Source organism: Bos indicus x Bos taurus, chromosome 25 (assembly GCF_003369695.1).
Source record: "Bos indicus x Bos taurus breed Angus x Brahman F1 hybrid chromosome 25, Bos_hybrid_MaternalHap_v2.0, whole genome shotgun sequence".
In the NCBI taxonomy this organism is placed as follows: Eukaryota; Metazoa; Chordata; class Mammalia; order Artiodactyla; family Bovidae; genus Bos; species Bos indicus x Bos taurus.
In genome coordinates, this window is record NC_040100.1 from 4,587,242 (window position 1) to 4,601,025 (window position 13,784).

The 13,784-nt window shown below is 47.7% G+C and overlaps 1 protein-coding gene across 1 annotated transcript; it reads right to left on the reverse strand.

The window, feature by feature from the left end:
• Nucleotides 1–3,044: 3,044 nt before the first annotated feature.
• On the reverse strand, nt 3,045–7,739 carry OCM2 (oncomodulin 2). The gene is made up of 5 exons (XM_027526511.1): nt 6,835–7,739; nt 6,140–6,207; nt 5,389–5,521; nt 4,829–4,938; nt 3,045–3,325 (listed from the first exon to the last, which is right to left on the reverse strand). Exons 2-5 carry the CDS (start codon nt 6,198–6,200, stop codon nt 3,300–3,302), a joined length of 330 nt encoding a protein of 109 aa, XP_027382312.1. The 5' UTR covers nt 6,201–6,207; nt 6,835–7,739; the 3' UTR covers nt 3,045–3,299.
• Between the last annotated feature and the right edge of the window lie 6,045 nt (nt 7,740–13,784).

Sequence of the window (13,784 nt, forward strand, 5' to 3'; positions counted from 1 at the left end):
GGAGTTGTTATTACCTGCAGAGTGGAATACCCACCCCCTCCCACAAACACCCCAGATCTGAAGAACACAGTTAAAAATTGCTATGAATCAAGACCACTAAAGATTGTTTCATTTAAGCGTACCAGCTGACACTTTTAGGTGTTAAATACAGAGAGATGGCTCCTTTTGTTTGCTAGTTATTACCATTGACAGAGACTTTGGAATTAAGTTCCTAAGACTGGGTTAGAAAAATGAAAAGGTAATGTAATTGAAATGGGCAAAAATAGTTTGAATTACACTTTTGAAACAGTAAAGCAAAGCAAAGTTTCAGTCTCAGTCGTGTCTGACTCCTTGCAACCCCATGGACTATAGCCTGCCGGGCTTCTCTATCCATAGAATTCTCCAGGCAAGAATACTGGAGTGGGTAGCTGTTTCCTCCTCCAGGGGATCTTCCCGACCCATGGATCAAACCCGAGACTCCTGAATTGCAGGCGAATTCTTTACTGTCTGAGCCATCAGGGAAGCCCTTTGAAACAGTGGAATGAACACAGTTCATGAATAACTGTCTTTCTATGTATGGAAAACATGGCAATTCATCCTTTTGTATCCATCCATCCTCTAAACAATTTCCCTAAGACATTCAGAACATGGCACAGTGTCCCCTGTGAGTGTTAGTCACTCTGTCGTATCTGACTCTTTGTGACCCATGGACTGTAGCCTGCCAGGTTCCTCTGTCCATGGAATTCTCCAGGCAAGAATACTGGAGTGGGCTGCCATTTCCTTCTCCAGGGAATCTTCCCGACCCAGGGATTGAATCCGGGTCTCCTGCATTGGCAGGCAACTTCTTTACCATTTGAGCCACCAGGGAAGTTCCCTGGGTGCTCTGAACAACCCCTCCAGTGATTATTTCCATACAGATGCCCTCTTGACAGAAAAGAAATAAGAGAAGCCCACAGTCTTTACCTTGCGGGGGTGAGGCTACTTCTGCTACTCCAGTGGGTAATGGATTGCTTAGTCAGTTAAACTGTCTAAAAAGCAACATCATTCATTTTGTTTCTTCGAGGCATATGGTGTCCAGAGCCCGAGGGAAGAAGGCTACATGATCACACTGAGTTATTTAAAGGCTCTCCCTTCAGAATTGTTGGGTTGAAAGCCCTTGCTTGGGGAGAGCCAGTGGAGTGAACAGAAGTGTCAGGAGGATCAGTGTCCATGTGGTGTAGTGGTGGTGGATTGTTTTAGGGATCAAGCCTCCCAGGGCATCAGGCTTGGCCTGGAAGGCCCTCTTGCTGGTGCCTGGGAGAAACTGTCACGTACCCAGGGAAGCTACAGGTATAGAGGAACCAGCCCAATTCCTTCCAGGAGGGATGTGGAGGAGGAGAGCATGAGGGCACAGCTGTGCAATAGGAGGGGGAACAGGAGAGCTGGCCATGAAGGGACACACTTCCGTTCTGTGACCCTCCCCAAAGAGGGCTTCATTTGGGGGCTGGATTTCCCCAGTTTGAGTCTTCTGTAAACGGCCTTTATGGGTTCTGTCCTTTCTACATGACGTGTGTGCGTGTGTGCTCAGTCGCTTCAGTTGTGTCCGTCTCTTTGTGACCCCATGGACCATAGCCTGCCAGGCTCCTCTGTCCTTGGGATTTCCACAGCAAGAATACTGGAGTGGGTTGCCGTGCCCTCCTCCAGGGGGATCTTCCCAACCCAAGGATCAAACTCACGTCTCCTGCACCTTTTGCATTGCAGACAGTTCTTTACCACCAAGCCACCAGGGAAGCCCCTCTGCGTGACTTAATATTCTTCAAATCAGTACACTTTCTCTTTCCCTTTGGGTCGCTCTGTGTGGCATGCAGGATCCTAGTTCCCCGACCAGTGACTGAACCTGTGCCCCATGCATTGGGAGTTTAGAGTCTTAACCACTAGACTGCTAAACCATCAAGGAGGTCCCTCAGTATGCTTCCAAATGTCTAGTAGCCTTATTTTAAAGCAGCGATATTAAAACACAGTTTGTGCCACTTATATGTTTCTGACACCTGTTAAAATAAATACACAGCCATCACATTTAACAGTGCTGGCCCCTGCCCCCATAAAATCACCTTGATAGTACATAGCCCTGGTAGTACATAGCCCGCACTTTGAAAATCTGCTCTGCCACAAACTCCAAAGAACAGGAGTTTGAAGTAGATAAGCCACTCAGCAGGATGGTGGCAAACCCAAGAGGGGCCAGGGCACTGTGAGCTTGGGTATCGGGGTAAGAAGCGTGAGCTTGTAAACTCACTCTGGGAACGTGCCTCTGTTCCTCCCAGGAGTCCTCACCCGCAGGGTCAGCCCGAGAGAACAGCTCAAACCTGCCACCTGGAAGTCAGCCTAATGAGAATTTCCTGGCTTGAGGTTGCCCCACCCTAGTGAAAGACCTGTAACGGGAACCTGAGTCTCGCCTCAAATGTTCGGGCAATTCTGGGTGTAGTTGGTTCAGGTGGTATCAAATAAGAGCCAGGAAAATGGTGGCTGAGAAAGGAGAGAGGAGAAGGGAGAAGGAGGAAGCAGGTGAGGCGGGAGGGGGAGAAGGGGGTGGCCGGAGATTTGGTCAGAGCCAGCAAGTCTCTGATAGCCTGTTTTCCTAAGGGAAAAAAAACAGCTTGAGAATATGTCTGCTTGTCTCAGCCAGCACTGCACGTTTCCTTAGCTTTAGGGCCATTGTAGCCTCGCACTTGTTTCTGTCTTGTATTATTTGCTTTTACTTAAATCTCTCTTATAACAACCTAACACCCAATAGCAGAAAACACATAAGCAAGCATGACTTTCCGCTGGCTAAAATCTCTTCATAGGCGTTTCAGACTCAGATAATTGCTGAGAAAATCCTAGCCTGATGATGCCATTTATTTGTGACTTTTTTCCCCGAACCTCCTTTCCCTGTGCGTTTGTGCACAACGCAAGTAAGGATGGCTTAGCGCTCGGCTAAGACCAGAAATCTTCCTGAAATTCTTCCCTCGGTCTTCAAATCGCTTTCATCCCTCATGGAGGAAGAAACCACACCCACACATCAGCAGATGATGAGAAAGGTGTCTTTATTGGGTGATTTTTTTAAAAGGCATTTTTGTCTGGCCTTACAGGAATCATTAGGGCACACCCACCACCAAAAAGTCACGGATGACTGTCTAACACAGCACGGATGACTGTCTAACACGGATGACCTCACTAACACAACGGACAAACTGTAGAAGCATTTTGGGGGAAATTAATAAATTAGGGGGAGGAGGTGGGTGTCCCAGTTCCTGGGGCTTTGGAGGCCTTCCAGCCGATTCTAGCTCCACAGTCTGGGCCCTTTAAGAATGTACCATTTCCTGGAATTCTAGAACAGAAGAGGTGAGAACAGGGTCAGCGGGGAAGGCTTGGCACCTTACAGACAGGCTACTGCCAGTGAGGGTTCTGAGGAGGAAAGAGAACCAAGCGCATCGTCAGATGATGGCCATGGCCCCCTCCAAGGGCGCAGAAAGAAAAAAAGATGTCACTGACAGCCTGCGTGTTCCATCCTCCCGCCGAATCTAGTGTAACAAACATCTTTAATTTTGCATCAGAGCCCTTTGGGTTAGAACTTGCCAATCCAGTCATTTCGCTTTGACGAAATGTAGCAGCCCATTGTAGCAGCCCATCACAGTACCTGTGCTCACTCAGCCTTTTGTCTGGTCAATTCAGGACAGAAATGGGAGGTCTCCTCCCTCTGTTGGGTAGCTACTTATTGTATATTTAGGAAACATTTAATGGTTTGGGACTTTGCGCTAACTTTTCTCCACTGGACCCTAACCTTGCCCCCCAAATTTATATTACTAAGAGATAATAATAATAATAATAATAATAAGAGATAATAATAAGAGATAATAATAATAAGATAATAATAATAAAAATAAGATAATAATAAGATAATAATTAATAATAATAATAATAAGAGATAATAATAATAATAAGGTGGATGCTACAGAGTGAAGCTGAAAACTAGGATTTGTTTTGTATTTATTGGTAAGCTTTGCTTGTTTGAAAAAGCTGTCAGTGACACCTTATGAGTAAGTTTAAATAAATCTACCTTCCCTTACCTAAACTATTTTTCTATCCATACAGGCTACATTAACTCCCTTGTAGTAAGTGATGGTGGTATCATTTTGAGTAGATTTTTTACATTTTAATTAGTACCACCATAAGGAACACACAGAAGTTCTCCTGAGCTGACATGCACGGAGTAGGTAAAACATGTGGTAACATGACAGAAGCAGATGAAGATAATCCTCCAGACATGCAGTTACGATGAAATTTGAATACAGGGCTCTGCACGCAGAAGGCTGCGCAAATGGTGACTGATTTACGTGTTCTCTTAGTATTGCCTCCTTGGTATGCTAATGTCCAGGAAAACATATTTCTTTAAACCCTTGCAAGCTAAGATCCTTTCCTACTCAAAAGAATCAAATAGACACTTCAGTATGAGATGTACTTGAGAATGTCAATTCTTCCCTTATTCAGAGAGACTCAAGTCCCACTGCTGGAGATTCCTAACATTATTTTTCAGGTACATCAGGGTGTCTTGGGCCAGGCTAGTAGCTAGTACCGTGGTCAGGTGAAGGGTATTTTCTGGTTCATAGACAGTGGTCAGTGGGACTACCTTCTATGGTTTATCCCCACGCCAGAGTCTTGACATAGATCATTTGTATCCTCAATTTACTTTTATGGATGAAAAGACTGAGGCTCAGCAGGCTGAAGGTAGGGGGGTTTTAACCTGTATTTGTCTGACCTCATGGCCTAACCCCCCTGCCCCGGATGCCGCCTGAGCTCAAGTCTCTCCTGCCGTGTACAGGTGTGAACATACCATCAGCCCCGATCTTCCCGTCTCCATCATTGTCTGCAGCTGCCATCAAGGACTTGGTTTCTGACTCGGTCAGTTCTCTAGCACCACTCTCAAACTTCTGGAGGAAAAACCTACAGGATAGTGAAGATTGAGGGGAATGTTTTTAAAAACCACACACATTTCTGTGTTCGCCCCTTTCTCTTCCCCTTGAAGCAAACCATCTGTTCCCAGCAACCACAATAATCAGTCAAGATCTTAGCAAGCAAAAGCTTCTTTCATTGTCGAGACTAGTGGACCTTTTGTTTAAAAAATTCTTTTTTTCAGAAGTTAGCTGTTAAGTCAGTTTGCCAAGGAATACTCCCAAGACTAGTGACTTTTTGTCCCCAAGTCTTTGGTGCTCATATTTAGTGTTTTGTGAGTCAGCGTGGCTGACTGCCTCATGCTCTGCTCTTTCATGAGAATCTACTGAGTGACCAGCATCAGAGCTGGTCATTGAAAGATACTGGGGAGACTGGCCTCCACTGCACCCCAGCCCCACCTAACAATGTTGGGGTGCTGGTCGGGCTTAGGACAAAGCTCACTTCAGCTCTTCTTCATCCAGGTACCCACTCTGGTCGTTGTCTATGAAACGAAAAACATCCTTCACCTGACTGGCTGACATCTTAGCAAGGCCCGATGTCTGGAAGAATTTTTGGGGTTCAAAGGTATCTGGATCTGAAAAACAGAGAATAGGTTATTCTGATGCTCGTTGGACTGCATTCTGTCTCTGGACCAAAGTGATGTCAACTTAGGATGTTAAAACTACTTTACATAATATCATTGAGCTACAGGGATGCTCTGTTTAAAAAAACTTTTTTTAAAGGCCAAGTAGGGCTGTGACTGGGTCTGGATTCTGAGGCAGCCAAGACCATATGCCTTCATACTCTGATCTCCTTTCCCCCTCCCCAGATTTCCCTCTCCACTTGACTCTGTCCATCTCCTCTTCTCTGGCCTCCTCTCGTCTGTGCCTCCTGATGCCCTTTATTCAGGCTGGGTATCCAGGATGGCAGCCCCACTGGTGTAACTGATGAGAGAAACACAATCATAGGATTCAAACAGGCTACGGGGATCCACTGATTCCTTTTTTTTTTCTTCATGTTTATTAAGTTTCTTTCACCATACAGAAAGGGATTCTATGCTCAGATCTCCTATTTCTATCATGTAGTTATCTAGTTAATAAGTTCTTCCTCTGATTCCCATGCACTTTCAGCCAGTTTGCATTTTAATTTTTGTAACTTTTCAGGAGCTACTGATTTGTTCGAGAAAGCCGCCGCCGCCTCGCTTCCCGTTTACCTTGGCACTCCTGCAGGGCTGCTGCAATGTCGTCAGCACTGAGGACATCTGTGATGCTCATTTTCCACCTGTTCTCACAAAATAATCGAGATGTGGTAAATGCCTAGCAGAAACATGCACATCTCGGGGGAGCACACCCCCCAAGGCCCACAGAAACTGCACATTTGTTGAGCAGTTTTAAAGTGTAATAAGCGTATGACCAGCTAAGACATAATATCCAAATAAAAACCAAATACTGAAAAGATTCCAGCCCCCTTCGTCTCAGTGTCCTCTCTTGAATATATGCCAAAGATGAAATTAAAAAATACAAACTGAAGAAAGATTTGATGCTGCTTTCTTGTAAAAAAAAATATATATTTACATCATCAACCACTTATACAGACATCTACAAGCCATTCAGAAGTAGACCATGTTACACATGCAATGGCATTTTAATACACTAGCCAGAGAAATGCAACATTCCAAGTTTCACTTACAGAAGGACAGAGCTTGGGCTGCTTGCAGACTCTCTACAGAAGGGATGCCCTTCTGTCCCGAAGGATGGGAGTCAGAGACATCAAAAACCCATTTACCAGAGATCAAAATCCACCCATGTGTCAACTCCACGGGAAAAGAACCCGAGCACCGCATGCACCAGCCTAAAATCCATGTAGGAAAGAAGAGTCTGGGATCTGGGTGGTCCACCAGCTACTCACCGTTTTAGATTTTCCTCCAAGAAGAATCAGGAAAAAGAACTGAAAGAGCCAATAAACAGATGCGCTTTTGCTACCTCACTGACGTACCTTATATAGGATTGAAAAAGCGATAGGAAGAACCTCTTAGATTTCCTTTTCAAGGATCAGGTGGACATAGCTCAGATGTCTCGCTTTACTAATTAAACCTTTTTTTTTTCTATTTATATCTCAAAGGAATGTGGGTAGGAACAGCCAGTTTTCAAAACCAAACCTCAACAAGCCTTAACTAAGGTTTCAATTTTGCAAACCAACCCTGCTGGCCAAGTGTCAAGACACCAGAGGCCTGGTAAAGAGGAAACAGTGGTTGAAGTGAGGTAAACACATCTGAGGGGCCTTTGTCAATTGAAAAGGGCTCCGCCCTTCAGATGTTAGTGGCTGCCATCAGAGGCAGGTCTGTTGTTGGCCTCTGAAACTTTAGATGTGTGAGGCCAGCCTCAGGCCAGGGCTGACAGACTCAGGGTCAGTGTCAGATGGGTACAAAGCTTTGTCCCACCAAGGGGATAGATGGGTTAGATGGCTTTCTAAAAAAGCCTTGACTTTGCTGTTGCTCAGCTGTACTTTTTTTTGGTTGACATATAGTTGATTTACAATGTTGTGTTAATTTCTGCCGTGCAGCAAAGTGATTCAGTTATACCTATATGTACATTCTTTTCTGATATCCTTTTCCATTACGGTTTATCATAGGATATTAAATATGTGCTATGCAGTCAGACCTTGTTTTTATCTATTCTGTATGTAAAAGCTTACGTCTCCTAACCCCAACCTCCGCTCCATCCTTCCTCCAGCTCCTTCGTCTTCGGCAACCATCCGTGTGTTCTCTATGAGTGTGGTTCTGTTCCTGTTTCACAGATAGGCTCATTTGTGTCATATTTTATTAAAGATATTAATTAATCTTTTAGGCTGTGCCGTGTCTTCCTTGCTGCGAGCGGTTTTTCTCTGGTCGCAGTGATGAGCAGGGTCTGCTCTTGCTCGCGGTGCGTGGGCTTCTCATCCCGGCGGCTTCTCTTGCTGCAGAGCACAGGTCTAGTGTGCGGGCTTCAGTAGCTGCGGCACGCGGGCTTAGCTGCCCCACAGCATGTGGGATCTTCCTTGACCAGGGATTGAACCCACGTCCCCTGCACTGGCAGGTGGAGTCTTAACCACCGGAACACCCAGGAAGTCTTCATTTGTCTCATATTTTGGAGTCCACATATAAGCAAAATCATATGGGATTTGTCTTTCTCTTTCTGACTCCACTTAGTATGATAATGTCTAGTTGCATCTGTGTTGCTCTCAGCTGTATTTTAAATTGCACCTACTAAAAAGGCAAAAAAGGGGAAAATAACTACCCATTCCCAGCCCCATAGCTAAAATTTGCAGAAAATATATGAGGCCAGGACTTGGGACCTCATAATTTGTTTTTGTTTTGTTTTTTGGGTTTTTTGGCTTTCCGCAAACCTTTTATTGAGTCCTTATGTGGCCATCACTGTGCTACTTTCTAAAAAAAAATTATGGCAGAAAACATAGAACACAAAATTTGCCATCTTAACCATTTTTAAGTGTACATATAGTAGCGTTAACTACATGTGCGTGGTTGGACAACAGACCTCTGGAACTTTTTTCATTTTTCTTCTTTTTTTTTTTTTGCTGGGCCGCAGCACTTGGGATCTTACTTCCCAGACCAGGGATTGAACCTGAGCCCCCTGCAGTGGAAGTGAGGAGTCTTAGTCACTGGACTGCCAGGGATATCTCTCTAGAACTTTTCCATCCGACAAAACTGAACTCCGTACCCAGTGATTAAGAACTCCCTATGCTCCTTCCCTCAGCCCCTGGCGACCACTATGCTACTTTCTGTCTCTAAGGGTTAGACCGCTTTAGATGCTCCTTATAAGTGGAATTGTCCAGTATTTGTCTTTCTGTGACTAGTCTCTTTCACCTAGGAAAATGCCCTCAAGGTTCATCCATGTGGTAGCATATGACATTTCCTTCTTTTCGAAGGCTGAATTCACGTGTTTTAAAAGTCAAAACTGATTCCATGTTGCAATCATAATTATTCAGTGTTTTTTTAGAGAAGGATCTCAGGACTCTTACCTGGGGGTACATAAATCTGGACAACCATCTTCAATTTCCTCCCAGATATATTCCCCTGCTTCTATGCCTCTACTTTCGCTAGTGTTATCAATGAAAAGTTTCTCTCAGGATCTCCTACAGCATTTTTTTTTTTGCATTGTATAAGATTTTTATTTTTATTGAAATATAGTTGGTTTACAATGCTGTGTCAGTTTCAGGTGTACAGCAAAGCGATTCATATTTGTGCATGCATACATGTATTGTTTTTCATGTTCTTTTTCCTCATAGGTTATTACAAAGTATTGAGTAGGGTTCCCTGTGCTACAATAGGTCCTTATTGTTTGCCTGTTTTATGTATAGTAATGTATATGAGTTAATCCCAAACTCCTAATTCATCCCTCCCCGCTTTTCTCCTCTGGCAACCACAACTGTGTTTTTTACGTCCCTACAGCATCTCTTAAATTACCAAACCTCAGGTCAGCGCTGTTTCTGTCTTGCCCACATGATGTTGCCTCAAATGCCTAGCACAGTGCCTGACCTAGTTAGGTGCTTGGAAAGTATATGATGAATAGATATATAAAAACAGCAAAAAGAACCTGAAAACAAGATTTCCAGACAGCATCCACTTGGCCCAGTCTTAAAAAAAAAAACACAGTTTCTGAAAATAGGTCTTAAGAAATTAGGTTGCTGACATTAAGTTGCCATAGAAACTGGCTGAGTTCTTTCTTTCTGTGGCAGGGTTTACAACTGTCCATAGAAAGACATTTAAAAAAATCTGCTCATTTAAATGAAAACAGCATATGGGTTAAACCGAGACGCTTTAGATATTCATGCTGTTTTTCTGATAGAACCTAAAGATAAACAGAGACCCAGTAAATGATGTCTGAATCAGGAATGTAACCAGGATTCTGACGTGAATCCCACTACGTGCAATCTGGGGATCAAAATGTTGATTCACACAGAAGGACAAAGACTGTGATTTCACTACTCTGAGGCGCCTCAATCAGGGCTCAGTTGTGTCCGACTCTTTGCGACTCTAGCCTGCCAGGCTCCTCTGTCCATGGGGTTTTACAGGCAAGAGTACTGGAGTGGTTTACCTTTCCCTTCTACAGGGAATCTTCCTGACCCAGCAGTTGAATCTATTGCATTGGCAGGTAGATTCTTTACCACTGGTGTCACTTGGAAGTAGTCAGAATCGTGGAGGCAGAGACAGAAGGGTAACCACCAGGAGAGGGGAAAGGGGGAGTCGTGTTTAATGGTAGTCAGAATCGTGGAGGCAGAAACAGAAGGGTAACCACCAGGAGAGGGGAAAGGGGGAGTCGTGTTTAATGGTAGTCAGAATCGTGGAGGCAGAAAATAGAAGGGTAACCACCAGGAGAGGGGGAAAGGGGGAGTCGTGTTTAATGGTAGTCAGAATCGTGGAGGCAGAGACAGAAGGGTAACCACCAGGAGAGGGGGAAAGGGGGAGTCGTGTTTAAGGGGGACAGAGATTCAGTTTGGGAAGATGAAAACATTCTGGAGATGGATGGTGGTTGATGGTTGTAAAACAGCGTGGATGCACTTAAAACCATAGAACTGTACACTTAAAATAGTTAAAATGGTAAAGTTTATGTTATGTATATTTCACCACAATAAAAATTGTTGATTGAGTAGTCTTCCTTATTTTGGTCACCAATTCCCATGAAAGAGAAGAAAGAAGCATTGGAAATAGACCTTAATTTGAGCCCAGATCTGTCCTTTATTAGCCATGTGACTCTGGACCCCAGTTTCCCCTGTTGGGAAGTAGGAGTAATGCAAATACCTGCTCCATCAACTTCTCGGATCATGGAGCCAAGAGCAGGTCTGCAAATGTCCAGAGGGGTCTCAGTGTCCCCTGGTGAATCCCACCCCGTCCTGCAATTGCTAGAGTATTTCATTTGTGTATCTGTTCCACTCGATTGGTAGGGACTTCCCAGAATGGAGGGAATGGATACTGGGATCGACTAGCACTGTCTGCAGTGGGAAGCCGGCAGCAGGGAGAAGAGTAATTCGTGACTCCGTCAAGCTGTGTGCTTGGGCTTTGCTTCTGCCACAGGCCCTGGACTGTCAGATCATACTTGTCTCTCAGATATCTGATGCTGTCCCCAGTCACCGGTTTCTATCCAAATCCCTGCTGCTGCTAAGTCGCTTCAGTCTGTGCAACCCCATAAACGGCAGCCCCCCAGGCTCCCCCGTCCCTGGGATTCTCCAGGCAAGAACACTGGAGTGGGTTGCCATTTCCTTCTCCAATGCATGAAAGTGAAAAGTGAAAGTGAAGTCGCTTAGTCGTGCCTGACTCTTAGCGACCCCATGGACTGCAGCCCACCAGGCTCCTCTGTCCATGGGATTTTCCAGGCAAGAGTACTGGAGTGGGGTGCCATTGCCTTCTCCCTCCAAATCCCTAGTAGGGCTCTTAATCCCACAGACTTCCCCTACTCTGAGCCCACACACCTGCTGATTTTGTAGCTCTGTAATGTAGTCTTTCCAGCCACACCGGCCTGACTCAGGTCTCGTCACCGCCTGCGCGCAACCCCAGCTGTCTCGCTGGTGACTAAGTTCTTGGAAGTGTCTGAGGCCCTCTGTTCAGTGTGTGTGTTGCTGTAGACAAAAGCACAATTGACTTCCGTCCTCTCTCCGTGGATGTCTCCTCCTTCCATTTCTCAGCCTCATCTTCTCTGCATGCCCCACTGTCACCACCCTCCCCCTAGCCGCCATCATTTCTTTGGGGAACAGCCGCGGAGGACTCCTAACAGGCCAGCCCTCATCTGCTTGGGCTCCCCTTCCAGCCTCACTCGGTGGATCTTTCCAAAACCCTAGCAGTGTCAGTTCCCTAGAGCTGTCCTAACGGACTGCGTGGCTTTAAAATCTGTTGTCTCAAGTTCTGGAGGCCAGAAGCCCAAACCACAGTGGCAGCAGAGCCCTGCTTCCCTTGAAGGCTCTGACAGAGGACCCTTGCCTGCCTCTCCCAGCCTCTGGCATTTGCGGGCAGTCGTCCACACCCCTTGGCTTGCAGCTGCGTCACTCTGCGGTCTGCATTTGCGGGCAGTCCTCCACACCCCTTGGCTTGCAGCTGCGTCACTCTGCGGTCTGCATTTGCGGGCAGTCCTCCACACCCCTTGGCTTGCAGCTGCGTCACTCTGCGGTCTGCATTTGCGGGCAGTCCTCCACACCCCTTGGCTTGCAGCTGCGTCACTCTGCGGTCTGCATTTGCGGGCAGTCGTCCACACCCCTTGGCTTGCAGCTGCATCACTCTGCGGTCTGCATTTGCGGGCAATCCTCCACACCCCTTGGCTTGCAGCTGCGTCACTCTGCGGTCTGCATTTGCGGGCAGTCGTCCACACCCCTTGGCTTGCAGCTGCATCACTCTGCGGTCTGCATTTGCGGGCAGTCCTCCACACCCCTTGGCTTGCAGCTGTGTCACTCTGCGGTCTGCATTTGCGGGCAGTCCTCCACACCCCTTGGCTTGCAGCTGCGTCACTCTGCGGTCTGCATTTGCGGGCAGTCGTCCACACCCCTTGGCTTGCAGCTGCGTCACTCTGCGGTCTGCATTTGCGGGCAGTCCTCCACACCCCTTGGCTTGCAGCTGCGTCACTCTGCGGTCTGCATTTGCGGGCAGTCGTCCACACCCCTTGGCTTGCAGCTGCGTCACTCTGCGGTCTGCATTTGCGGGCAGTCGTCCACACCCCTTGGCTTGCAGCTGCGTCACTCTGCGGTCTGCATTTGTGGGCAGTCGTCCACACCCCTTGGCTTGCAGCTGCGTCACTCTGCGGTCTGCATTTGCGGGCAGTCGTCCACACCCCTTGGCTTGCAGCTGCGTCACTCTGCGGTCTGCATTTGCGGGCAGTCGTCCACACCCCTTGGCTTGCAGCTGCGTCACTCTGCGGTCTGCATTTGCGGGCAGTCGTCCACACCCCTTGGCTTGCAGCTGCGTCACTCTGCGGTCTGCATTTGCGGGCAGTCGTCCACACCCCTTGGCTTGCAGCTGCGTCACTCTGCGGTCTGCATTTGCGGGCAGTCCTCCACACCCCTTGGCTTGCAGCTGCGTCACTCTGCGGTCTGCATTTGCGGGCAGTCCTCCACACCCCTTGGCTTGCAGCTGCGTCACTCTGCGGTCTGCATTTGCGGGCAGTCGTCCACACCCCTTGGCTTGCAGCTGCGTCACTCTGCGGTCTGCATTTGCGGGCAGTCGTCCACACCCCTTGGCTTGCAGCTGCATCACTCTGCGGTCTGCATTTGCGGGCAATCCTCCACACCCCTTGGCTTGCAGCTGCGTCACTCTGCGGTCTGCATTTGCGGGCAGTCGTCCACACCCCTTGGCTTGCAGCTGCATCACTCTGCGGTCTGCATTTGCGGGCAGTCCTCCACACCCCTTGGCTTGCAGCTGTGTCACTCTGCGGTCTGCATTTGCGGGCAGTCCTCCACACCCCTTGGCTTGCAGCTGCGTCACTCTGCGGTCTGCATTTGCGGGCAGTCGTCCACACCCCTTGGCTTGCAGCTGCGTCACTCTGCGGTCTGCATTTGCGGGCAGTCCTCCACACCCCTTGGCTTGCAGCTGCGTCACTCTGCGGTCTGCATTTGCGGGCAGTCGTCCACACCCCTTGGCTTGCAGCTGCGTCACTCTGCGGTCTGCATTTGCGGGCAGTCGTCCACACCCCTTGGCTTGCAGCTGCGTCACTCTGCGGTCTGCATTTGCGGGCAGTCGTCCACACCCCTTGGCTTGCAGCTGCGTCACTCTGCGGTCTGCATTTGCGGGCAGTCGTCCACACCCCTTGGCTTGCAGCTGCGTCACTCTGCGGTCTGCATTTGCGGGCAGTCGTCCACACCCCTTGGCTTGCAGCTGCGTC

Excerpts from the sequence above, each read along its gene's own strand:
- OCM2 (XM_027526511.1), bottom strand. The coding sequence starts at position 6,200 with ATGAGCATCACAGATGTCCTCAGTGCTGACGACATTGCAGCAGCCCTG. Across the intron at positions 5,522-6,139 it reads AGCCCTGCAGGAGTGCCAAG|ATCCAGATACCTTTGAACCC; the intron begins GTAAACGGGAAG and ends TCTGTTTTTCAG. Across the intron at positions 4,939-5,388 it reads CTGGATGAAGAAGAGCTGAA|GTTTTTCCTCCAGAAGTTTG; the intron begins GTGAGCTTTGTC and ends ACTATCCTGTAG.